General features: G+C 38.8%; 1 protein-coding gene across 5 annotated transcripts in view; it reads right to left on the minus strand.

Annotated features, from left to right (window-relative positions):
• Positions 1-13,966, minus strand: part of USP47 (ubiquitin specific peptidase 47) — a 124,091-nt gene extending 110,125 nt beyond the window's left edge. For 4 of the 5 annotated variants that reach the window (XM_007174922.3, XM_007174920.3, XM_007174924.3 and 1 more), the window contains exon 1: positions 13,669-13,965. In XM_007174922.3, the coding sequence (XP_007174984.1) occupies positions 13,669-13,707 (39 nt within the window). In that variant the 5' untranslated portion in view covers positions 13,708-13,965. Of the gene's footprint in view, positions 1-13,668 lie in introns of all 5 variants that reach the window. The other variant, XM_057552305.1, reaches the window with a different exon arrangement.
• Between the last annotated feature and the right edge of the window lie 10,965 nt (positions 13,967-24,931).

A 24,931-nucleotide genomic window follows, 5' to 3' on the forward strand; every position in this document is an offset into this window, starting at 1 on the left:
CACTAATGTCTGCACAATAAAAACCTAAATTCCTTTTAGGTATACAAAGCCTTCAGAATTTTAAAACACAATCTGCCAGAACTATCTTCTCTCACTCAACCCCAGGCACCCCATGCATTTACCCCAAACTTTCTGCCACTTTTAAAATGCATTACAGACTTGTGTGTTTTAAATGCTATTTCTCCTAACTAAAAGCTCTTACTTCCTTCTTTACTTGGCAGTCAAGTCATCCTTTGTGACCTAATTTAAGTGTTACATTCTCACAGGATCCCCTAGATAAAGCTGGTAGCTCCCTCCTCTATGGTCCCACTTTATTTCCATATTATACATTTGCCTCATTACAAATTTTTGTCTCCCAGACTAGACTAGCATCTAGAACTAGGTCACATTCCTTATTCATCTTTGATTCTCTGGTTCTTGGCAGCTACTAACTCAATGCTTAACTGAATGAATTCGACAGCATCCAGAGCTATGGAAATCTACATTAAGAAAAATTAAAGCGTATTTATGATGAAATAAAAATAGGTAATATCATTTGAAACAAGAAAGGTATTTATAGTCAAACTACAATGCTTTGGTTATACTAGAAAATTTCACTTAGGTGATAAATGACGTTCATTGTTTTCCTAAAGCTAAACCAAAAGTACTGGACTCGGGCTTCCCTGGTGGCGCAGTGGTTGAGAATCTGCCTGCCAATGCAGGGGACACGGGTTCGAGCCCTGGTCTGGGAAGATCCCACATGCCACAGAGCAACTAGGCCTGTGAGCCACAGCTACTGAGCCTGCGCGTCTGGACCCTGTGCTCCGCAACAAGAGAGGCCACGACAGTGAGAGGCCCGCGCACCGCGGTGAAGAGGGGCCCCCACTCGCCGCAACTAGAGAAAGCCCTCGCACAGAAACAAAGACCCAACACACCCAAAAATAAATAAAAATAAATAAATTAAAAAAAAAAAAGTACTGGACTCACTGTATACAGAAAGATTTAAATTCCAGACCTTTTTTCTTAATTATGTCACTTAGTCCTTAATTTTTCTCTACTGGAAAGCCACTATATTTCTGCTAATATTTGAATGACTCTGCAAGTCTTGTAGCAGTCAATTACACAGCATCAAATCTAAAGCACAATCAGTAATACAACTGACAAAAACAGACGCGTTAATTGGTTCTTCTATCCATGTCAACTGGTTATACTCTAGAGTTTTCGAAAATCAGAATTATCAAACACATAAAGTTCTCCCGGAAACAAACTATTCTTAACATGGATGCTGCTTTAAAATAACATTTCACACTGAAACTTATAAACAAATAACTTGTTAATCTAGTAAGTTATTTCAACAAATATCTATATATACTAAAGTGATTTTTCTTAGGATCTCATTAGACTAAGAAGTTTCATTTGTACTTTGTCACATGTTTCAACTATCAAAAAGTAGTAAAAACAGGTCTTACTTGATAATATAAAAGAACCTGTCAAATCTAACAATCATTTAGGATTTATGCTGACAGGTCATATCAGATCCCTGACTTCAAACAACTAAGCATATTTAATAACTAAAATATGACTTCATTTTAATTTAATCAATACATATTGGACAACAACAATGTACAGTACATTATGCTGGCCCCTAGGGAGAATACAGGATGAAGGTAATAACAGTAATGAAGGTAGTAACACTTATTATGACAGATAACATTTATAAGAGTGCTTATTAAGTGGAAGACACTTTGTATGTATTAACTCATTAACTGTTCCCAACAACCCTAGGAGGTAGTTACTAGTATCCTCATTTAACTTAGGTAATGGTAGGTTAAATAACTTGCCCAAGGTCACAAAACCGGTACTTGAACCCAAGCATTCTGACTGTTGTGTCCTGACTTTGAAGAGCTTCTAATAAAGGTATTAACACAAATAATAAAGGTATTAACTTATAATTTTTCAAATGTCAAAAGCTACAGTGTTATGGGATTTCAGGGTTAGAAAAATGCTATCAGGTTGAAAGAGGAGAATCAGGAAAGGCTTCTTATAGTAGTAAGAAGGGCTAGATTTTGCTGGTTAGGTAGGATTTTAAAAGCTTGCTTTTTAAAAACATAAAAAATTCAATACAGCTGCATGGCATGGCCAAAACAAACAAACAAACAAATAAATAAATAAACAGATTTCCCTGGCAGTCCAGTGGTTAAGACTTAGCGCTCCCACTGCCACGGCCTGCTTTCGATCCCTGGTGGGGAAACTAAGATCCTGCAATCGGCGCAAGCATGGCCAAAAACAAACAAAACAAACAACAACAAAAAACAAATTCAAGACATATAGCTCAGTAAGTTTCATAAAAACAGTAATCTCTCAACACTCTCGACAGTGGATTGCAGCAACAGTTTTATATCAATGAAAATGTTCCTGTCTGTGGCTACTTTAGGTATGCTTGGTTCAGTTTAGTTCCATTAAACAGAAGAATAGGGCAATTACTATTGCTCCCACACCTTGAGACAAAGTAAACAGAAGTATTCAGTAGAGCAGAGAGGAGACATCTGTTCACTTACACTACACCTATATCCATCCCTTCTTCCATCATACTGACAGAAAAGCAGGCTCAGGAAAAATATACATTCTTTAAGAATCTTGATGTGAAAGAGCACATCATTTTTGCCAATCATTTGCCATCGCTGCTAGTCACAATTATTTTGCCAAACAGTTTTTTACAGTGGAGAATGTCTGTACAAAATTAGATTCTAAGCAGCAATACCTGGACAGAACACTTTAAAATCCGTGTAATAAGCCTCATAAAAGAATATGCCTCTGCATATCATGACACCTACTATGTTGCCTGAACTGAATAAGGTCCTGAATACCAATGAATCAAGTTTTTAAAGTCGATGTCTTCTGGAACCTAAATTTACAATAGGTATTTGAATGTATATTTAACACTATGTTTTTCACAACCCCCTATTTTTTCTTTTTTTTTGGCAATAACTTTTTATTTTTTAAAACTTTTTATTTTATATTGGAGTACAGTTGATTAACAATGTTGTGATAGTTTCAGGTGTACAGCAAAGTGATTCAGTTATACATATACATGTATCTATTCTTTTTCAAATTCTTTTCCAATTTAGGTTGTTACATGATATTGGGCAGAGTTCCCTGTTCTACACAACCCCCTATTTTCAATACAATCTTTTCTTTCAACTTGGGCTATGATGGTGATGGTATGTTAGTACTCTGGAAATGCACTAAGCCTCTCCCCTCCATTTTGGCAAAAAAATTATAATATTTGGCACTAAGACACAAAACATTTATGTGACTAATCCAAAAAATGTAAAATAAGAGGCAAGAATCCTAAAAATGTACTTAAGAAAGTACTTAAATAGTTTTCATGTAAAATCAAAGTTCACCCATTTAAAACTCCCTAAAAAGCAGATATTAAAAAATATTTCATATTATTCACTCAGGGCAAGTGACACACGAAAGCATACAGCACATCAGGGAACAGCAACTAATGTGGTTGAATGTGGCTAAAACAAAATTGGCTTGGGGCAGGAGATAACAAAAACATTAAGAATTTCTGGTCAAAGAGGACAGATTGAATACAAGCATTTAGCTCAAAAGCTTCCCAAAATCTCTCTGAAACAAGAATAAAGAAATTTTTTAAAGAGCATAAATCCATAGGAAACCAAAACACAATTTTAGAAGCTAGAAAGCAAAACAAGTGGTAGTGACTGTTACATCTGAGAAGGTTGAAACCTACATTAGCCTAGATGAAAAACAAAGACAATTTTAGGAGCTAGAAAGCAGAACAAGTGGTAGTGACTATTACACCTAAGAAGGTTGAAACCTACATTAGCCTAGATGAAAAACAAAGACACCTGGCTTATAGCACATAAACTCTCTGGAGAAGTGGTTGATTGCAGGGTTGGGGCAGGGCAAGTATAAGATGGGTTGAAGCGTTATGTGGTGCCACAAAGTACAGAAGTGCTCAAAAGGCAAGGATAAGCACAGATGCCAACCAGAAAGAGCTCCCCCTGGCCAAGACTGGAACAATTTGAGCAACAAAATAAATAACAATAGTTTTGGGGTTCTAATCGAAAGAATAAAATAAATATCTTAAGTCTATACTGACATAAATAAATAATTAAGTAAATAAATGTGGGAGAAGGGACAACTTTTCCTCACAAAAGAATTCCAATTAATAAATATAGAAATAATGAGGGAAACAGAAAATCACTATTAGAATGCAACAGTAACAAGATCTATAAATGGATGCTAAAACTAGTGGGCAGAAGTTTAAGCAGAAACAGGATATCTGCATGGTCTCAAAGTAGTTAGTAATTATTAAAGAGGAAAATAGTAACTTTACAGTGGAGAAACGTAGCAGAATCACCTGAACCAAGTGATCAAAGGTTAACATCACAGTAGGACACATCAGCATCTTGTCCCCCACCCCACCAAATGATGCGCAGAGGACATATCACTTCTGTGATAGCCTTCTCTTTAATAACCTCAATCTAATCATGAGAAAATATCAGACACACCCAAATTGGGGGCGATTCTGCAAAACTGACTAGTGCTGTTCAAAATGTCAAGGTCATGAAAGAGAAGAAAAGTCTGAGAAATTGTCACAGATAAGAGGAAACTAAGGAGACATGACAACAAAATTCATTGTGGGACTCTGAATTTGGATCTTGGAATAAAAAGAAACATTAGCGGAAAACTGGTCAAGTCTGAATAAATTCTGTAGTATAGTATTGTACTAAAGTTAATTTCTTACTTTTGATAAGTGTTCTATGGTTATAAAAGATGTTACCATGAGGAGAAGCTTGGTGACAGGTATATGGGAACTCTGTGTATTCTTTTCTCAAGCTTCCTATAAAAAATTAAAAAGAAAAAAGAGAAAAAAACCCAAAAAGGCTCAGGAACTAGCAGTTTCAGATACTCTGGGAGCAAGAGTGAAGTCCAAGCTAGAATAAGAGATTTAAGTCTGCTTAAGAAGCAGTCAGGGGCTTCCCTGGTAGCGCAGTGGTTGAGAATCTGCCTGCCAATGCAGGGGACACGGGTTCGAGCCCTGGTCTGGGAAGATCCCACATGCCACGGAGCAACTGGGCCCGTGAGCCACAACTACTGAGCCTGCGCGTCTGGAGCCTGTGCTCCGCAACAAGAGAGGCCGCGATGGTGAGAGGCCGCGATGGTGAGAGGCCCGCGCACCGCGATGAAGAGTGGTCCCCACTTGCCGCAACTAGAGAAAGCCCTCGCACAGAAACGAAGACTCAACACAGTCATAAATAAATAAATAAAAGAACGTGAATTTCTAAAAAAAAAAAAAATCTAAAAAAAAAAAAGAAGCAGTCAGAACTCCCAGATCCTCTCTCTTTTACTCTTTGACCCCCCCTGAAAAGACGAAGCAATCTCAGGCGAGCATAAAACAAGGTATCTCTGGACTAGAGGATGCCAGGTGCAATCAAATGTGAGGGCTGCCACATTGAAAACTGGAGAATTAAATGAAAGGGTATTCATGTACTTTATGATGAAACCCACATCCCCATTTCCTACTCAGCTCCCAAGCTTGTTCTCTCCAAGCAAAAGATCAGAAATCTTTTCGGGGAAATCAATTCAGCACAAGAGGAAAACATGTCACTGGGAGTCTACAAGGAAATTATCCACACATATCCAAAGTACAAGGAAAACCATAATTACCCACTGGCAGAGCTTCCATTCAGCTTTTTAAGGCCCCTCTTCTAAATAAGCATTGAGTTCCAAGGAATACCAGACACCCAAAAAAAGCATCTAATATGAAAGACAAAGCCCAAAGCAAACAAACAGAAAAAGGAAATTTGGAGAAAAGAGAGAATATGCAGAGGAGAAAAGTATCAATAATTCCCTAAGAGAGGTAAGACACTGCATCCATAAAACAAAAACAGGATATCAAAAACAGGATTATCAAGATATACTGAAACTTTTTCAGAGAAAAAAAAAAGAGTACTTGGAAATTATAAACATGATAACAGAAATAAAACCTTAGTAGAAGAATTAGAAGATAAAATTGAGAAAAATCTCCCAGAAAGCAGAGGAAAAAGGAAAAGAAATGGAAAATAGATGTAAACACAGAAGAAAATTAGAGACACCAAGACAGTAGACCCATTACCTAAATAATAGGAATTCAAGAGAGAGAACAGAGAAAACGAAGGTAAAGAAACAAAAGAAATGACTTAAGGAAATTTCCCAGAACTGATGAGACAAATTTCAGATTGAATAAGACTACCCTGAACCCAGCAGAAGTGGAGAAAAACAGACCTGTACACATAATACAGCAATTTCCGAACTCTAGGGGAAAAGGTTCTCCAAGCTTCCAGAGAGGAAAAATAAGATTCAAAATCTTCTAGGCAGGGACTTCCCTGGTGGTGCAGTGGTTAAGAATCCGCCTGCCAATGCAGGGGACACGAGTTCGATCCCTGGTCCGGGAAGATCCCACATGCCGCAGAGCAACTAAGCCTGTGCGCCACAACTACTGAGCCCGCGTGCTGCAACTACTGAAACCCACGCACCTAGACCCCGTGTTCCGCAATGAGAGAAGCCATGGCAGAGAGAAGCCATGGCAATGACAAGCCCGTGCACCGCAACGAAGAGCAGGCCCTGCTCGCGGCAACCAGAGAAAGCCCGTGCACAGCAACGAAGACCCAGAACAGCCAAAAATAAATTAATTAAAAAAAAAAATCTTCTAGGCATCTGACGTTTCAACAGCAACACTGAAAATAATATGGCAATGGAGCAATGTATTCAAAATTCTGAGAGAAAATTATTTCTGACCGAGAATTCTCCGCCCAGCCAAACTATCTATAAAGCAAGAGGGTAGAAACATTTTCAGACATGTGAAGTCTTGAAAAAATTATAGCCCATCCAGAAAGCTATTGAAAGTGGTCCTCCAAAATGAGAACACAAAGAAAGATGAAGACATCAGATATAGAACCAGGAGCTCTAATACAAGAGAGACCTGACGGAAACTACTAAGATGATTGTAAAGGTAAATCTAAGACAGCAGCTGCAATTCAAGGAAATTCATCAAAAAATTGGTAGTTTGAACATAATAAGGAGAAGACTCATACACTTGAGAGTTTGGACTAAATCAGAGCTTTTATTGACATTTTGGACCACATAATTGTTTGTTGTGGGAGGCGGTCCAGTGCAGTGTAGGATGATGCTTGGCAGCATAGCTGGCTTCCGCTCGCTAGATATCAGTAGCGCACTCCTGTCCTCCCTCACCTACCCAACATAGCCAATATCCTCTGGGTTGCCCCCAATTGAGAACCACTTGGCTAAATTAATGATAAATACATAGAAAACAAAGTAAAAGCAAATTTTTAGAAAATATTAACTCATGGAAAACAAAACGCTGTACAGAAGGGAAAATCATCACAATAAACTACATGGCTCAACTATGAATACAGTCACATTGATATAAACTTTGAAACTTGATGTATCCAAACAACTTGCAATATGACAATATTGGAAGGATTGGGCAGAATTGAGAAGTGTGTCTGTGTTTGAGGATAGTGCTAAACTGAATCTTCCATTGCGGGAAGTCCGTAGACAACCCGTTCAACTGAAAAAAATCACGAGGGAAAACTACAGGCATACTATTTTGAAATATGGAGATAAATATCAAAAGAATGAGTAGCAAGTGGCTGCCTCCAGAGAGCCCAAAATGAAGGGGAGGGAGAAATCTGCAGAGTGGAGTTATTCAACTCTTTTCAATATGTGCATGTATAACTTGGACAAAAATTAATTTTAAGAAACAAATCAATTGAGGCTACATTATGAAGGACTTTCCTACTGGTTAAGGCCACAATGACTTAGAAACAAACAGCTATACAACTTTGAAAAAGTTACTCTTTTTTTTTTTTTTTTGGCTGTGTTGGGTCTTTACTGCTGTGTGTGGGCTTTCTCTAGATGTGGCAAGCAGGGGCTACTCTTCGTTGCGGTGCACGGGCTTCTCATTGTGGTGGCTTCTCTTGTTGTGGAGCACGGGCTCCAGGCAGGCGGGCTTCAGTAGTTGTGGCACGTGGGCTCAGTAGTTGTGGCATGCGGGCTCTAGAGTGCAGGCTCAGTAGTTGTGACGCACGGGCTTAGTTGCTCCGCGGCATGTGGGATCCTCCCGGACCAGGGCTCGAACCCGTGTCCCCTGCATTGGCAGGCGGATTCTTAACCACTGCGCCACCAGGGAAGCCCAAGTTACTTACTCTTTAAGCCTTACTTTCTTTCTATCTATCTATAAAACACATAATGAAAGATAAGAGATGCCTTAAACGGCTTTATAGATATTAAGTAAGTGTGTAAATTGTTTAGCACAGTGTCTGGTGCATAGTGTTTATTAATATTACCTAGTATTCAATTTGCAATCATAGGGTAATAATTATAAACGTTAAAACAGGTAAGTCATAATGTCATGTGTTTTAGAAAGTAATGGCTGTTGTGGTGAGGACAGTTATGAAAGAAAAGAGCCTAGAAGAACACAGACCATTTAAAAGGGCTACATTTGAATGAGAAAATAGAGGCAGAGCCACGAAGAGAAAGGTAAGGATACAAGAGATATTTTCCAAGTGATGATTTAACTATATATGAGAAAAAGGAAAAAGGAGGAGTCAAAAAATGTTCCAACTTAAGCAAATAAACAGATGATGATGACACTAACTGAACAAGAGAATACAAAGAAAGAACTATGCTGGGAGGAGGACATGAGAAGAGAGGAAAGAGAAATGAGGTTGGTATTACACATATTTAATCTGTAGGTCCTAGAGTACAACCAAGAAGAGATATCCAGTACGCAGGCGGAAATCTGAAACTAGAAGAGAGGTCAGGGCTGTAGATATAAATGTGTAAATTACAATCAAAGGTTGAAGCCATACAAATTAAAAGAATACTCATTTGACATGTTCCATAATATTTATTAATGGAATTTATTTTTTAAAAAAACAGACAATAGAGATGAAAAACAAGTTGTTTTAATGTTTTGAGGGCTCTCAATATCAACGGCCCTGATATAGTTATGAGGTCATTGTGAAGTTCAAATGAGTTAATACACACAAAGCACATACAACAGTATGTGACATATAATAAATGCTCAATAAATTTTGGTTATTACTATCATCATTAGTTCCAGATAGAAGTAGTATTTATTACATGGAAAAGAGAGGCAGAAAAAAATCCACTGAGATACGGAACTACATATTCTTTTTCTTTCATTTTTCTATCCTTTCTACATTTATATACTCCTTGGACGCCACTTTAAGTATTGCAGTGAAAGTATTATCTTAAAACTATTAGTAATATGTACCTTTTATCCTTAATTATACTATAAAATACTTGAGGAAAAAATAACTTTTTCTAAATATTCCCTATATGGCAGTGTACAGTAATGTACAGTGAGTACACAACAAATATTAATGTCACAAATCCTTATAAGGAAACAGAATAATAAAAACAATGATGCAATAAATAAAAGTGGAAGGACATTAAAAGAGATCTCAAAGTCAACATCAATATAAAACAATTCAAAGACATATAGTAGAGTGAAAAAGTGAGGTGAAATGCTTTGTTGTTTACCACAAAGAACAGACCACACTCACTTTGCTCTCCTCTGGGTACAACAATTAGGCGAAATATTAAAAACACTGGATTATGTCTAAAAGAAAGTAACTGAGAAACAAAGAACTGAGGATGCTCAGTCCTGCTCCCCTCCCCCCTCTTCAACAATGAGAAAAAGCTGTCCTATGCAAAATGATTTAAGATTTCTCTGTTGTTCAGAGGCAACTATCAAAAAAAGATGGCAGCTATAGAGATCTAGACTTCTCTCAACTCAAAAACTTAAAACAACAGATCTCTTCTAAGACAAAGATGTTACCAGAGATGTCATGAAGGTATTCAAGCAAAGGCTGGAAAACACCTTGCCAAGGATGTTGTGGAAAATATCCAAGCAGGGGAAATTGGTTAGAACTCTAAGTTTCCTTGCAACCCTGTAACCACATCAATGAATATTACTGAAGATCAGTGTCCTTCAGAAAGGACACTGTCTTAGACGTATAATACATACCAAAAAAAAAAAGAGAGAGAGGGAGAGAGAGAAAGAGACAGACACACACAAAGATCTCTGCTGTCAAGAAATCCATAATGAATAATAATAAAATACAGTTTGAGATCATAATAGATGTCACAAAGCACTATTTATTAATTGCCAAATGAATTCTATTCATATATAAAAGTCTTCTAAGAAGGAGAAATCCTTAAGGTTAAATGGTCAGAAAAGGCTTTTTAGAATAAATGAGATATGAGGTACTGAGGGAAAGATGTGTATGAATGTTCTGAATCAGTGGGCAGAAGTAGGAAAGAAGAGGTAGCACAAATAGAAGTGAAAAGCAAGTTAGAGAAAAACCTGTTTGGCTGCATTAAAAACTTGTTTTGAGGAAGAAGAGATAAGCTGAAAGGGCAGAGTGTGGCCAGAATCAAAGTGTACTAGGCATTGAACACCAAGCTAAATAGTTCCAGATTTATCCTGCATACAGCATCTGTATCAACTACTCAACTCTGCTACAGCCATAGATAATAGTAAATAAATGGGCATCGCTGTGTTCCAATAAAGCTTTAGTTATGCATACTGAAATCTAAATTTCATATACTTCCATGTGTCACAGATTATTTTTATTATTTTGATTTTTTTTCAACAATTTGAAAATGTAAAAATCATTCTTAACTCATGGGCCAAACAAAACAGGCTGTGGGCTGAATTTGGCCCAGGGACTAGTTTGCCAAACCCTGCATGACACTAAGCTGCCTTCTTCAGCAGTCCTCTAAGGTACATTTGTCCTTGAGCTTCAGGGACCAGAATAACATATTATTCGTTCAACAACTGCACACACATGGATGCACACATTTAACCAATATCTAAATCTAGTAAGTGTCAGAGGTTCTCTAAAAAAAAGCCCGCCAAATTGTTGGTAATAAGCCATTAGAACAGAAGTAAGACATTTTAAAATTCTGTAATTTATTTTCACATAGTAAATGGACTTAGAGAGTTACAAACTATTTTTACGGAGCCTCTAGGTTCCATGAAGGGATGTGTAAAATAGAGTATAATCAAGGGGATGTGAGTTCTAGTCCTAGCTCTGTCATTTATTTACGCATTATGTGACCCTGAACAAGTCACTTTCAATCTTCTGGCCCTCATTTCCTCATCTATAGAAGTGAAGGGGTATAAGTTACTAAATGATCACTATGTGTTCTCTCAGCTTTAGCACTATATAATTCTACTCCTACTTAAAAAGACCAGACAGGGGATGACAAAGATGAGACGAAAGTGATAATTAAGGACACAGGAAGAAAGAGAAAGACATTGACTAAATGAGTGGTCAGACAGGACAAACAGGCAGGGGAAAACGGCCCAAAAGTACAGTATTACTAAAATCAAGGAATTTTTTTTAAGTATCAAATGCAAAAGAAAATTCAAGGAAGAGAAGCAGGCAAGAAGAATTCAAGAAGAGGAGTATGGCCATCAAAAAAGAATGAATTACTTAGCTAGCTAAAAAAGTGACAGACTTTTGAGATTTTATTTAGAGTACTGTGCATGTTTCCAGGAATCAAAAAAGGAGTCAGGGAAAAAGGAAAGACTGAAGATGAGTCTAGGGAACAGAAAATAAAGGCATGTGGTCCAGAAAGAGTAGGGAAAAAAAAAAAATGTTGGAAGTCGGGATGAGTTTGAAGCCTCAGGTAAGGGAGTTAGTCTTAAAGGAGAGGCGTTTAATCTTTAAAATCCAAAAGGAAAAAGCAGCATTGCAGGTATGTTCCTGTGAAAGTGTTTATTTATATCATGTTTTCTATAAATCAAATTATTAGGGAAATAAACCTAATATTGGGCTTTCTTAAAGCAAAGTTCCACCTATATTATATTTTCTAATGGTCAAAAAATTAAGAAAGGGGACTTCCCTAGTGGCGCAGTGGTTAAGAATCCGCCTGCCAATGCAGGGGACATGGGTTCAAGCCCTGGTCCTGGAAGATCCCACATGCCGCAGAGCAACTAAGCCCGTGCGCCACAACTACTGAGCCTGAGCTCTAGAGCCCGCGAGCCACAACTACTAAGCCCGAGCGCCTAGAGCCCATGCTCTGCAACAAGAGAAGCCACCACAATGAGAAGCCCGCGCACCGCAAGGAAGAGTAGCCCCCGCTCACCACAACTAGAGAAAGCCTGCACGCAGCAATGAAGACCCAATGTAGCCATAAATTAATTAATTAATTTAAATAAATTAAATTAAATTAAGAAAGGACTAACTTTGCTTTTCATAGGAATGAAAACCAGCACTATGTAGCTCTAAAAGAAAATTCATTTTTATATCTCTCATAGCACCTATCACTTCCATCCCTGCATGAGAGTTACTTTTGTAGAAAAGTACCTAGTCCCTACTTGGAGTTCAATGAATACTAGTGTTACCTTCCTTAGTAGTCTTAAAAGCTCCCACGGCAAGAATTCTGATTAATTCATCTGTTTATCTGCTTTGCAGAGTTGGTGGTGCTTGATGAATAAATACTGACACATGATAACTTAGTTTAAAAAAAAACGTCCTTGCAAAACAATCATCTGAAAATGTTGGGAAAATATTCATATCATACATACCCAACTCCAATAACACTTTTGCAGTGTTGGAGCTTGGTCAAGTAGCAACAAATTGCTACAAAGCAACCAAAAAAGGCAAAAAAAAAAAAAAAGAATTAAGAATTGTTAAGAACATCACTCAAAAATATCAAGATCCAACATAGCTAATTTCAACAGACACTTGCCTCTATTTAAGGTATATGAGAACTAAAAATCCAAAGCATTCGCCTGATGATCAACCAGTTAAAAATACACGTTTGGATACCCTTGAAGATATTTATAAAGCCAACAAAGATACTATTAATATATTGAAATTCCCTGGCCAGTGCTGGATTCTACCATTAATCCTCTCCTACTATTCAAGAGAAGCCAGAAGTCAAGCCTTCTCATATCACTGCTTTTAAGAATTTAAGAAGTCACCCAAACTGGCGTACACAACCCAACTACAAAAAGTAATTCAGCTCTCCATATTGTAATGCTTCGCTATCTCTTACCTTTACGTGAAAGTCACATTTACTACTTTTCACCGATCATTGGGAGGCCCCATTTAGGCAGGCCCATAGTACTACCAAGTAAGAAACAGTTGTTCAAAAAAGTCGTAGCAGTTAACTGCCCTCCCACAAAGCTCAAGTTGGGTGTAGATTTCACAAGCCCTGAAAGCTATATACACTGCCACTGTCAAAACCAGAAGCAGCACCGTCACTCTGTCGTGCCGGTCAGCCAGTGTTGCAGAATGTTTTCTTTGAAATCACCTCTCTACCTTGGCTCAACGTGTTAAATAACTACTTGAGAAGCCACCTTCTCCCCGAAAGCACGACCCGATTCCTTCCAGTCTGCTCCTTTATTTGTCCAGCCCCACAAACCCAAGGGGAGAGGTCTCCGCTCCCCGGTCCCCTAGACCCAGTCCGGTCTCCCAATTGCTCGCCGCACCCACCATGCACCCCCAACACCTCCTTCCCCCACAGGCGGGCCGGCCCCTCGCCCCGGCCTGCGCTGCCTAGAGCGGCCGCAGGCCTCGGGCCTAGCCTCCTCCGCTGGCCCCTCACCTCCTTCGGGACCAGTTGGTTCTCCTCGCCGGGCACCATCGCTCAGACTCCGGCCGCTCCTCTCCGCCCTGCCGGGGGAGGGGGAGGGTAGCGGCGGCTCTAGCTCAGGAGAAAACGGCAGCGGCCGTCATCCTCTCCACCGCCTGCGCTCCGGCTACCGAGGAGGCCTCAGCCTGGGCCTCAGACACCAGCGCGCAGACACCGACCCAAGGATCCGCCGTCGTCGTCGCCGCCGCCGTCGCCGCCGCCGCCGTCTCCTTCGTTGTCGGCCCCTCCCCCAGCCCACTGCAATCAATGGAAAAATGGCGGCTGCCGTTCTCGCGAGAATTCGGCCCGTCGGGCTCCAAGCCAGGTGCCTGGCGCCCAAGGTGCCGAGACAGCTGTCGCTCTCATCTAATTACCTCAGCTCTTAGCCTCGGGATGTATAAAATTAGTTGAGCGGCCAAGTAAATGCTTTTCGGAGGGGGTTTCTGGACTGTCCATCTCGGGACTCCCTCTGCCGTCAGGGAAAGGACCAGGCCTAAGGGTCCTCCATGCCGTCCTGGGCTCTTCGGACTCCCTGCCCACCAGGAAGAGACTCGAGCCTAAAGCCGCTCCTCTGGCCCTACTACCAACACTGCTCTCCCTCCCCGTTAGAAAAGCACCTGAACTCATCTCCTCCTCACAGACCCCCCCACCCCCACCCCGGCCTCTGCACTCAGACACGGTCCCAGCCAGAAAGGACTGCGTTTTCTTTTCCCCTCTCCCCACCCTCCCGAGGGCACGGCTCAAGGGACCTCACGGCTGGCCTCCTGCTAGGGGAGGGGACAGCCCATGGCTCGGAAAAGTGGTATCACTCTCCTTCCAGTCCCCCTCCTTCAGAGCGGCACTCTCCTGGGCCATTTCGGGGAACTTCCTTCTCCGACAAGTTCAAGTCTGGGGCTGAGATAGCTTCAGAGAGCAGGGCTGCAGTTTGGACCTAGGATCTTCTTTTAAAAGTGTTTTTAGAGTACTTTAATCTCCTCTGGCAGTAAGCACTGTGCTCTGTTTTATAGGCAACAAATTTTGCAATAGTTATTTTTCCAAATCCTGCTCATTGCTCAAACCTCCGTTTATGAAAACCTGGTGCGGTGTCCTTCATGAAGACTTCTGTGGTACAGCGATTCTACAGCACGCTGAGATAATATAATCCTGCCACGTTCCTAACACCCACGGCATTAACTACCTGTACCTGTGCTCTCCAAACTTTTTTTGATTGCACTTCCCTATTACAAAAAAAAAAGTCTGTATACTGATGGAAGTTATATACACGTCCTGTTGTGTATGACATAAAGGATTTTTAAAGCGTAAAAAGGATGAAGATGAAATAAACATTTAAAGTAACTGTAAGAGTTATTTTCTATATTAATTGTCTTTTAAAAAATCCTTGTTATTCTTGCTAAAAATATTTAGTGAAAGCAATATGATTGACTAGGTTTCAGTGGTTTTAAAAATCTGTAATACTTTATGAAACGGTTATTAAAATGTGTGATTCAACGTTCAGGTTATTTCTGTACTTTGTTTTAACGGCTGTCATAAGCTGAAAAAGATAACTCACAAAGATATTTAGATCCTAATGGAAGAAGTACATCTTTGGCTGCTCTTCTAATGCAAGTATCCATTTTTATCACCTCCGTCCACCAACCATGAAAAGTTTTTGTTGAAATTCAGCTAGTAACTTTCTATCTTTCCTGATGTCAGCCAGAAGAAGTTGCATTGTTATATATTTTCAAAACTCTTTGGAATGCATTGCCTGGAAGATTTCTTTTAACAAGTAGCAAAATTCTGTCTTCAAGTTCTAGTGTACGTGTATAAGGTTTTTTTTTTAGAGTACTGATCTTGTCTTTATTTAAAATTTGGTATTTTTTTATCATAGATTTTTGCATTAATTTTGACTTTTTAAAATATTGCATTTAGATATTTATCTTGATTGCTGAGTTTGGGGCATCCCCTTAAATTTCGTGCGCGAGGTGAATGCCTCACTTGCCTCACTGTAGTCCCAGCCTTGGTTAGCACACATATGTCATTTTGCATCAAAATCACATAATGGAAATATTTCCAAATCTCTGATTTCAAAATGTCATGCCCACTAGTTAATAAGATGGCTTCTGTAGAGCTCATGCAAGCAGCAGATGTGTCATCTCTATCGTCATCTTTTTGCTTAGGCCTGCTTTATTATCTCCAACTCATGTTTTCTTTCCAGAAATCTTTTTTAGCAACTTCCATTTTCGTGGGGGTTAATTTAATTAAATAATAATGTAATTGGTAAATCTACTTAACCCAGCACACATAAACTGGAAGAAATCACAATATATTAAAACAAAGAAAATGAAGAAATCTCCAAATTATTCTCCATGATGCCTAACTCACACTTTTCACTCATTAGTAGTGAGATGGCAGTGTCGATCTATATATTAAATATTTGAAAGACTTTTTTCTGTTTTTAGATAAAAATCAATATTTTAAAAAGTTTTAGTATTTTCTTCCCATGACCCACCTTCTCTGGCTGCACACTCTTCTCTTTAGATGCCATTGGCATGACTGTACTAGAGCCTGATATGTTGGTAGGTATACAATAAACATTTGTGGAATAAGTATATGAATGCATGAATTGATTAATAAATAAATGAACAAACAGGGATGTATGGCTACTCTTCCTAGTAAATAAAGTTACTGATATTACATATTTATGTTTGTTTATTTTATGTATAGGTTTTATGTCTCCAGCCCTGACTTCTCCCATGGGCTCCAAACTCATATATCCATCTACCTTTTCGATAACTCAAAATATCTCAGATTTAACTTGACCTAAATAAAACATTTGATTTCCAAGTCTCTCCCACCTATACCTCCTGCAACATTTGCTCTGTCAGTTCTCCCCACCTCAACAGATTACACCATCCTCAGCCTATCAAGCCAAAAACCTGAGAATCCCCATCTTACATTCAATTCATTACTATGTGCTATTGCTTCCTCCTCTGAAATATATCCCAATCCAACCACTTCTCTTCATATCTACTGCTGCCCATCTCATTCCAATCACCATCTTTTCTTGCCTGGACTACTGCATTTGTCTCCTACCTCCTGGCTCCTAATTTCTACTTTATCCCCCAACAATTTCTACTCCACACAGCATCCAGAATGATCTTTTAAAAATATATCAGATTATGTCTTTCTCTTAGTTGAAACTTTCAAAGAATTCCCATCTCAGCATAAAATCCATATTCCTTGCCATGGCCTATAAAAGCCAATGTAATCCAGCCCTGTCTGCCTTGTTCATCTCACCTACCCTCTTCGTCTTACACCAATGACCCAGCCACTCTGCTTTTATTGAAGCTTTTAATATACATCAGGCTTACCTCTGCTACAGAGACTTTGGCTTGTTATTCCCTTTCCCTAAAATGTTCTTCCCCCAAATCTTTGCCCTTATCTAGTTCCATCTTGTTATTTGGGCCTCTCAAATGTCAGTTCCTCAAAGAGGCCTTTCATGACCATTCACTCTAGACTAGTTTCCTTAATGTATCTTCTGTGCCTAGAACAGTGCCTGGCACATAGTAGGTGCTTAATAAATTTTTCTTGAACTAATGACATTTTTTACATGAGATTCATGTAAAAAAAAGTGCTAGGACTGTTTACTTTATAACTTTTTTTTGGATTATTTTTCTTTTTCCTTTCACTTTAAAATATTCATAATATAACCCCAGTCAAAGCATGACAAAAACATCAGAAAAACCCAGATTGGGGAACACTCTACAGGATATCTGGCTAGTATTTCTCAAGACAGTTAAGCTCGAGAAAAACAATGAAAGACTGAGAAACTGCCACAGACAAGAGGAGACTGGGGAGACATCACAACTAAATACAGTGTGGTACCCTCTATGGGATCCTGAAACAGAAAGAGAACATTAATGGAAAACCTGGTGAAATCCAAATATAGTCTCTAGTTTGATTACTAATGTTCCAATGTCAGTTTCTTAGTTTTGACAAATGTACAATGGTAATGTAAGATGTTAATCATGGGGGAAGCTGGAAGGGGTATATGTGTACTCTCCGTTCTGTGTTAGCAACTTTTCTGCAAATCTAAAATTATTCCAAGATAAAAAGTGTATTTTAAAATGTTCATGGTAACACTTAAGGTATTTCTTTCCTCTTTTACATTTTAAGACCCTTTGTGAAACATTTCTATGTTTTAAGTGACTTTTAAAAAGCCCTATAGTCAACTGAGAGAGTAGCGTTGACATAAATACAGCACCATGTGTAAAATAGATAGCTAGTGGGAAGGTGCTGTATAGCACAGGGAGCTCAGCTCTGTGCTCTGTGGTGACCTAGAGGGGTGGGATGGGGGGGTGGGACGGAGGATCAAGAGGGAGGGGATATGGGGATACATGTTTACATACAGCTGATTCACTTTGTTCTGCAGCAGAAACTAACACAACAATGTAAAGCAATTATACTCCAATTAAATAAATAAATAAAGCCCTATAGTCAAAGTCATATGATACAATTTAAGAGCTAGTGATAATGTTCACCACTATAACTGGAACTATTAGTAATAATGTTAAATGTATTTTGTAAATGTGAAGGGAGGTTTTCACCATGACTATGTTTTAATGGAGTTAAAAAGAAGATCTTTAGTTACTGTGATGTGACTTTGGAGCCAGACTGACCTGTTTTGAGATCCAAGCTCTGTCGCTTTCTCCATGTAAGACCTCTCTGAACCTCTTTGCTCTCAACTAGAAACTGAGAGTAATAAAGTAGACTCTTGGCATTTACCAACTTAATATTTGCAGTTTTGACCAGAACAGCTCATGTTATGTAGCACTCCGTGTGTAATTTTGATATATATTGCCCTATTGCCTTCAAAGAAGTTTACATTAATTCATATTCTACAAAATTTAAATGAGTTCTTATTTCCCTATAAGTCTTGCTAATCTGAGAGTAAAGATGGCAGTTTCTTACATTTGCAGTTCTTTAGTGATGGGTAAAGTAGAACATCTTTTCGGACGTTTACTGGCAATTTGTAATTCATTTTTTATGAAGTGCCAATCTTTAAACATTCTTCTGTTGGATTGTTCATTTTTTACTTATTGATTTATAAGAGCTCTTTTATATTAAGGAAATTAGCCATTTGTCATATTTGTTGCAAATATTCTTCTAGCTGATATTTTGTCTTTTAACTTTATTTATATTTATATTTTGCTATGCACAAGTTAAAATTTTTTAATGACTATCTTTCCTTTGCATCTCTGAGTTTTGTTGTTGTTTCATGACAATACTATTATAAAATATTCACCTTTGGGACTTCCTGGTGGTCCAGTGGTTAAGAATCCGCCTTCCAGTGCAGGGAATGTGGGTTTGATCCCAGGCCGGGGAACTAAGATCCCACATGCTGTGGGGCAACTAAGCCCGCGCGCCACAACTAGAGAGGCCATGTGCCACAACTACTGAGCCCATGTGCCACACCTACAGAGCCCGTGTGCTCTGGATCCCGTGCCACAGTTAGAGAGAAGCCTGCAGCCACAACTAGAGAGAAGCCCACACGCAGCAGTGAAAGATCCCTCATGCCACAACTAAGACCTGACGCAGCCAAAAATAAAATAAATAAATAAATATTTTAAAAAATAAAATAAAATTCACCTTTGTATACATTATTCCTAATCCTTGTAATTCTATAAAGTAATTACTACAACAAATCCCTGAGATTCTCAAGGGATACTGAGATCTATCCAACCACCGAATTTATAAATACTACTCTATTGCAAAGATCTTATGGAATCATTTCAAAAGATTAATGCCACGGCTCCAGCTTTATTTTATTAGATTCTTCCTTATTCTTTGACCTTGAAATTTGAGCATTTGCAAAACCCTAGAGAAAGCTTGGATGTTATCATGGCTAATTTGTCTTTGGTTGTTGTAAGCTCTAATATTTATGTCTCCACCATTGATATGTTTGCCAAGGTGTTTTCTGTTGATGTGGGCATGAAATCTCTAGTGGCATATGATACTACCCCACCAAAAAGAAAATTTATACTGGTTATCTCTGAGTTCTTGGAATAGAGGTTGTCAGTGTCAATGTCAAGGTTAGCTGGGATCTTTTCTTTTTCACTTTCACATTAAATCACACTGTGTTCCTTTAATTATTTTACCGGGGGGCATGTTTGTCTTATATAATTTTAAAACAACTAATCTAAAAATAAGGTATGGAAATTGACTAACATGGTGACTGAAACACTGTAGATGCTCAATACTTGACAACTTTCATGGTCTTTTATTGTCTGCTTTGGTTCATAAGTCCTTTATTATACCTCTAATAACAATCACAAATTGTTATTGAGTATTTACCATGGTCCAGGGCTTGTATTAAATATGTGAAAACATAGTGTCTCATTACTCCCCACAACAACCTGCTGAGTTGGGTACAATTATCATCCGCATTATACAGACAAGGAAACAAGAATCTAGAAATGAAGTAATTTGCCAAGGTCACAAGGCTAATAAATGGTGGAGCTAGGATTCCAATCCAAGAAGTCTGACTCCAAAGTCTTTTATCATAGGTAAAGCCTTGTTTGCTTCTATAGACACTATAGAATAGATTTTAACACATAGAAATATTTCAATAGAATGTATTTTCTTTGTTGATGGTTAAATATAATTTATCTTCAGTGGAACAAAGCAATGAATCACCAACTTGTAATTTTTTTTTTAATATAGATCCACATATTTGCAGTTTAATGCATTCCTCATTCAATCGTGTATATACAAATTTCTATTTGGTATTATTTTTCTTTCTTTTTTTTCTTTTTTTAATTAATTTTTATTGGAGTATAGTTGCTTTACAATGTTGTGTTAATTTCTGCTGTGCAGCAAAGTGAATCATCTATACATATACATATATCCCCTGTTTTTTAGATTTCCTTCCCATTTAGGTCACCACAGAGCATTGAGTAAAGCTCCCTGTGCTAGGCAGTACGTTCTCATTAGTTATCTATTTTATACATAGTAGTGTATATATGTCAATCCCAATCTCCCAATTCATCCCACCCTCCCCCCCAACTTTTAATTTTTAACTAAGTTGGTGATTCAAAGTCTCTGGGCCTTTCTTTTAAATTTTCAGCAAATGATCTTTGTTGCTTCATCTTTCACATTTTAAATGTTGAAACTGGTCTTTCAATTATTTGATGATTTTCACTAGACTAACTGATTTCACTTTCTAATCATTTTTAAAGATTTAGTTATTTAATCCTTATAGTTGCTCTTTTCTGGAAGATTATCAATGTCTTTTTACAAACCCTAAAAGTGAACCTTTTCTTTAAAAAGATAAATAGCAGGGAATGCCTTAGCTGTCCAGTGGTTAGGACTCCATGCTTCCATCAAAAATAAATAAATAAATAAACAGTAAATAACAGTTGTTATTCCTTTCCTACTTTTCCTCTTCTCTCTTTTTATAAAGCACGCAGTTTTTCATCAAAACTTGTCTATCCAAACCTTTCACAGACCAGTACAAGTGAGTAAAGGAATATTTTCTCATTGGCTTACATGAGTCCCTTAGTAGGAAAAATTGAAATTGACACTTGGATGTTAGTTGTTCATAGAATTCTTTACATGCACGGATTAGGCCATGTTTTCAACTTAAAAAAAAATTCAGAAACTTCAACTATTATCTCATTTACTTATCTGAAGCAGAGTGTAAATTTTTAACTTCAATAATCATCACAGTTTTTGTCAATAATCAACATTTATTGCGTTCATGCAGTGTATATGACACTGCTGTTTATGAGCAACCAAAAATTCTTAACCAGACTCAATGTCTCATTTGATTTAACTACAAAAACTTTAAAATTTATCATGTGTGTGAGCACTACAGTCATACAAGGCTCTTTGGAGGATAAAATATAATAAATAACACTTAGAAAGTGGATCATAAAATAGATTAAAAAAACATAATGAAAAGAACAGAAAATGAGCAAGGGTCATTTATCATAATAAATTAATCCCCACTAAATATCCCTAAGGTGTTTGATATTATGATAGATGCTTAAGAGAGCATACAGTCCGTGTGGTGACTGATTTCCTGCATAACTGAATAAAGAAGATTAAAAATGATGGGGCATGTAAGAGTTTTATGTCTGAAAATGTACTCTGAAATTCAATTCAACAGATATTTATTGAGAGTCTTCTGACAAGGCATGTTGCCAGGAGCTGTGCCAGAGATGAACAAGAATGTTCTCTACTCTTGGGGAGCTTTCTCTGGGGCTCACAGCTTGGTGAGCAGTGCTTGGGCCAGGCTTCAGCCTCCATTCACCCTTAGTTGGGCATCTGTGTGCAGTGCACAACTTGCACAATTGCATGTGGCAGCCCTGTTCATAATTAAAACAGATATGTTAAAAAGATATAATAGATTTTGTGTAAAGTCCTGAGTGTGTAGGGAAATAGATTCTGTCAGGTCATGGCATCGGAGCCTCAGATGACTGGTAGGATGTGTCACAGTGAGAAAAAGGAGCCCCTTTATCTATGATTGGCCCAGACTGGGTCACCTGCCTAATGCAATGGCCAAAGCAGGAACCGAGTGCTGAGAGCCCAGTAGAGGCCCCAGGGAGAAGAGATTCCTGGGAGGCAAAACCAACAGAGGGCACTTGGAGTTGGAGAAGAAGGTCACAAACGTCATGGAAGATCTAAAGTGCCACACTAAGAAGTTAGGCACTTTGGGGTTATTGGTAGAGATATAGAAATAAATTCTGTTCTTTAACTTTTCCTTATAAAATGTTTGATGGTAGTTTGGGAAATTCCAACATTATTAAGTCTAGAGGTAATAAGCAGAAATTTTATCTTAAAACTATTTTGTGGGGCTTCCCTGGTGGCGCAGTGGTTGAGAATCCGCCTGCCAATGCAGGGGACGCGGGTTCGAGCCCTGGTCTGGGAAGATCCTACATGCCACGGAGCGGCTGGGCCCGTGAGTCACAATTACTGAGCCTGCGCGTCTGGAGCCTGTGCTCCGCAACAAGAGAGGCCGCGATGGTGAGAGGCCCGCGCACCGCGATGAAGAGTGGTCCCCACTTGCCGCAACTAGAGAAAGCCCTTGCACAGAAACGAAGACCCAACACAGCCATAAATAAAAAATAAATAAATAAATAAATAAAAATTAAAAAAAAAAAACTATTTTGTGTATACAATCTCATTTCTTAGAAAGTAACCGTATAAACGATTTGGAGTATAAGCTTCCGGACCTTCACAGAAAGTTGTTTAGCTATTTGTTAGTCTCTAGGGCAGTGGTCTCCAAATTTTTTTTGACCAGGTGCTTATTTAATAAAGCACTAATATGTGTTGATATTTATTTATTATTTATTTATCTATCTATTTATATACTTACTTTCTTGCTATTATTGGCTAACATCCTCGGACATAGTAAACAACTTAAGGCAAAGTTGATCACTAATGATAGTGAACGCAAATCTGTACTTCAAATACCTTTGACAGTCACACTGGTCAGACTTTTAGCTTCCTAAGATGTCTGAGGTATTGTACCAAGAAGAGGAAGAGTGTTTGCTCTGCCATGCTCTTCTTTCCTCGTGCTTTCAAGGTGCATCACATTAAAACACGGACTAGAGACAGATTGCCTGGGGTGACTTGAGGCTCTGCCATTGACTAGCAACTTATTTAAACTCTCTATGACCCAGTATTTTTTTTTTTTCAAATTTAAAATGGGAATAAAAACCATCCCTTCCTCCCAGGGTTTTTGTGAGGGTTAAATGAATTAATAAAGCACTTAGGGCAGTGCCTGGTGTGTAGTAAATGCCACGGAAGTATGTAATATCTTTGGCATTATATTCCAACGGTCGTTTTTTTGTAGGAATCTTTTGAAGCCACTTTTCTATTTTGTGAGGGCAGGTGAGTTAAAGCCACATAACGTAATGTATAAATCTACCTCACTGAACCCTCAGTGACCCCGCTCTTTGCTGTGGAAGGTCCCCTTCCACCTCCTCCAAGTGACCCGGGGACCTCCAAGTACGTGCGGAGAGGCCATCAGACGCGCAAGCCAAGTGGAAAGGCGGATGTCACTCACGTATAACATGTCAGTAAATCTTAATTTTTCTTATTTTTTGGATAAAAAGTAAATAGGTAGGGATGTGTGTGTGTGTGTTCTAATATTTTCTTCTCACACCTCAGGGCGTTTTCTAGGGTATTCCCTGGAATGTATCCACCCACCTTGGTGGTCCCGGTGCTGGGAGCTGCGCCGCCAGGAATAGATGCACCACCTGCTGTGGAAGCAGGACCCGAGCAAGGCTGAGCCTTGGGATGGCGGGAAAGGTCAGGCAGAGCGAGGAAACCTGGCAACAGCCTAGGAGTCAGATTTGAGCTAGAGGCATAATCCTGCTCTGAAGACTCTTGCTGAGCAAGTCAGTGAGGCCACTGAGTTTCAGCCCCCATGTATTCCCGCAGCTCAGAGCCAACGGTGCACACCGAGCACCTACAGGGGCCCAGCACCGTGCTGCGAGCCTGAAGGTAAGTGGTCACTTCTGCAAGGGGTTTAGAGTCTGAGTGAGATGACCAACACCAATGTAGAATTTCAATAGGAATGAGTTATGTCTATAAATACTTGAATACACGTACAAGTTATGTATATATTGCACAGCACAAAATGCTATGACTTACAGAAGAAGAAACTACTCAGCCCCACTTTAGTCTTCAGAGAAAAGGCTTCCTGGAGGAAGGAGGTGGAGTCTGAGATAAGTATTGAAAGAACAAACTTTCCTTCATTAATGTTAAAAAACAAAAACAAACAAACAAGAAACTTCTTTGAGCTGTTTATTAAAGATGCTATTGCTGATGACCCAGGATTTGTATAAAAGCCACTACAGACACTAGAATCTAAATTCCATGAGGATGTTTGTTCCCTGAGGATGTTTGTTTTTGTTCCCTGATGCTTGCAATAATACTGGCACATAGTGGGTTCTCATTTGTCAAATGAATTAAGGAATGATTAGAGAAACCGTGTCTGTGAAATGTTATGTAGGTGGCTTCATGCTCTCTCTTCGAATCATAGAATGAGTACTATGGGGACCCCAGACATAAACTAGGCCAAATCCTGCAGCTGAGAAACCAAGGCCCAGAGAGGCCAAGTAATTTACTCAAGGCACTCCAGGACCACGTCTAGAACTGGAATTACAACTCTTATTTCCTAACTCCTAGCCCAGAGCTTTCTTCATGATCCGATGGCACTTTCCCCGAAGTACCAGGTGACCAAAAC

Source organism: Balaenoptera acutorostrata, chromosome 9 (assembly GCF_949987535.1).
Source record: "Balaenoptera acutorostrata chromosome 9, mBalAcu1.1, whole genome shotgun sequence".
In the NCBI taxonomy this organism is placed as follows: Eukaryota; Metazoa; Chordata; class Mammalia; order Artiodactyla; family Balaenopteridae; genus Balaenoptera; species Balaenoptera acutorostrata.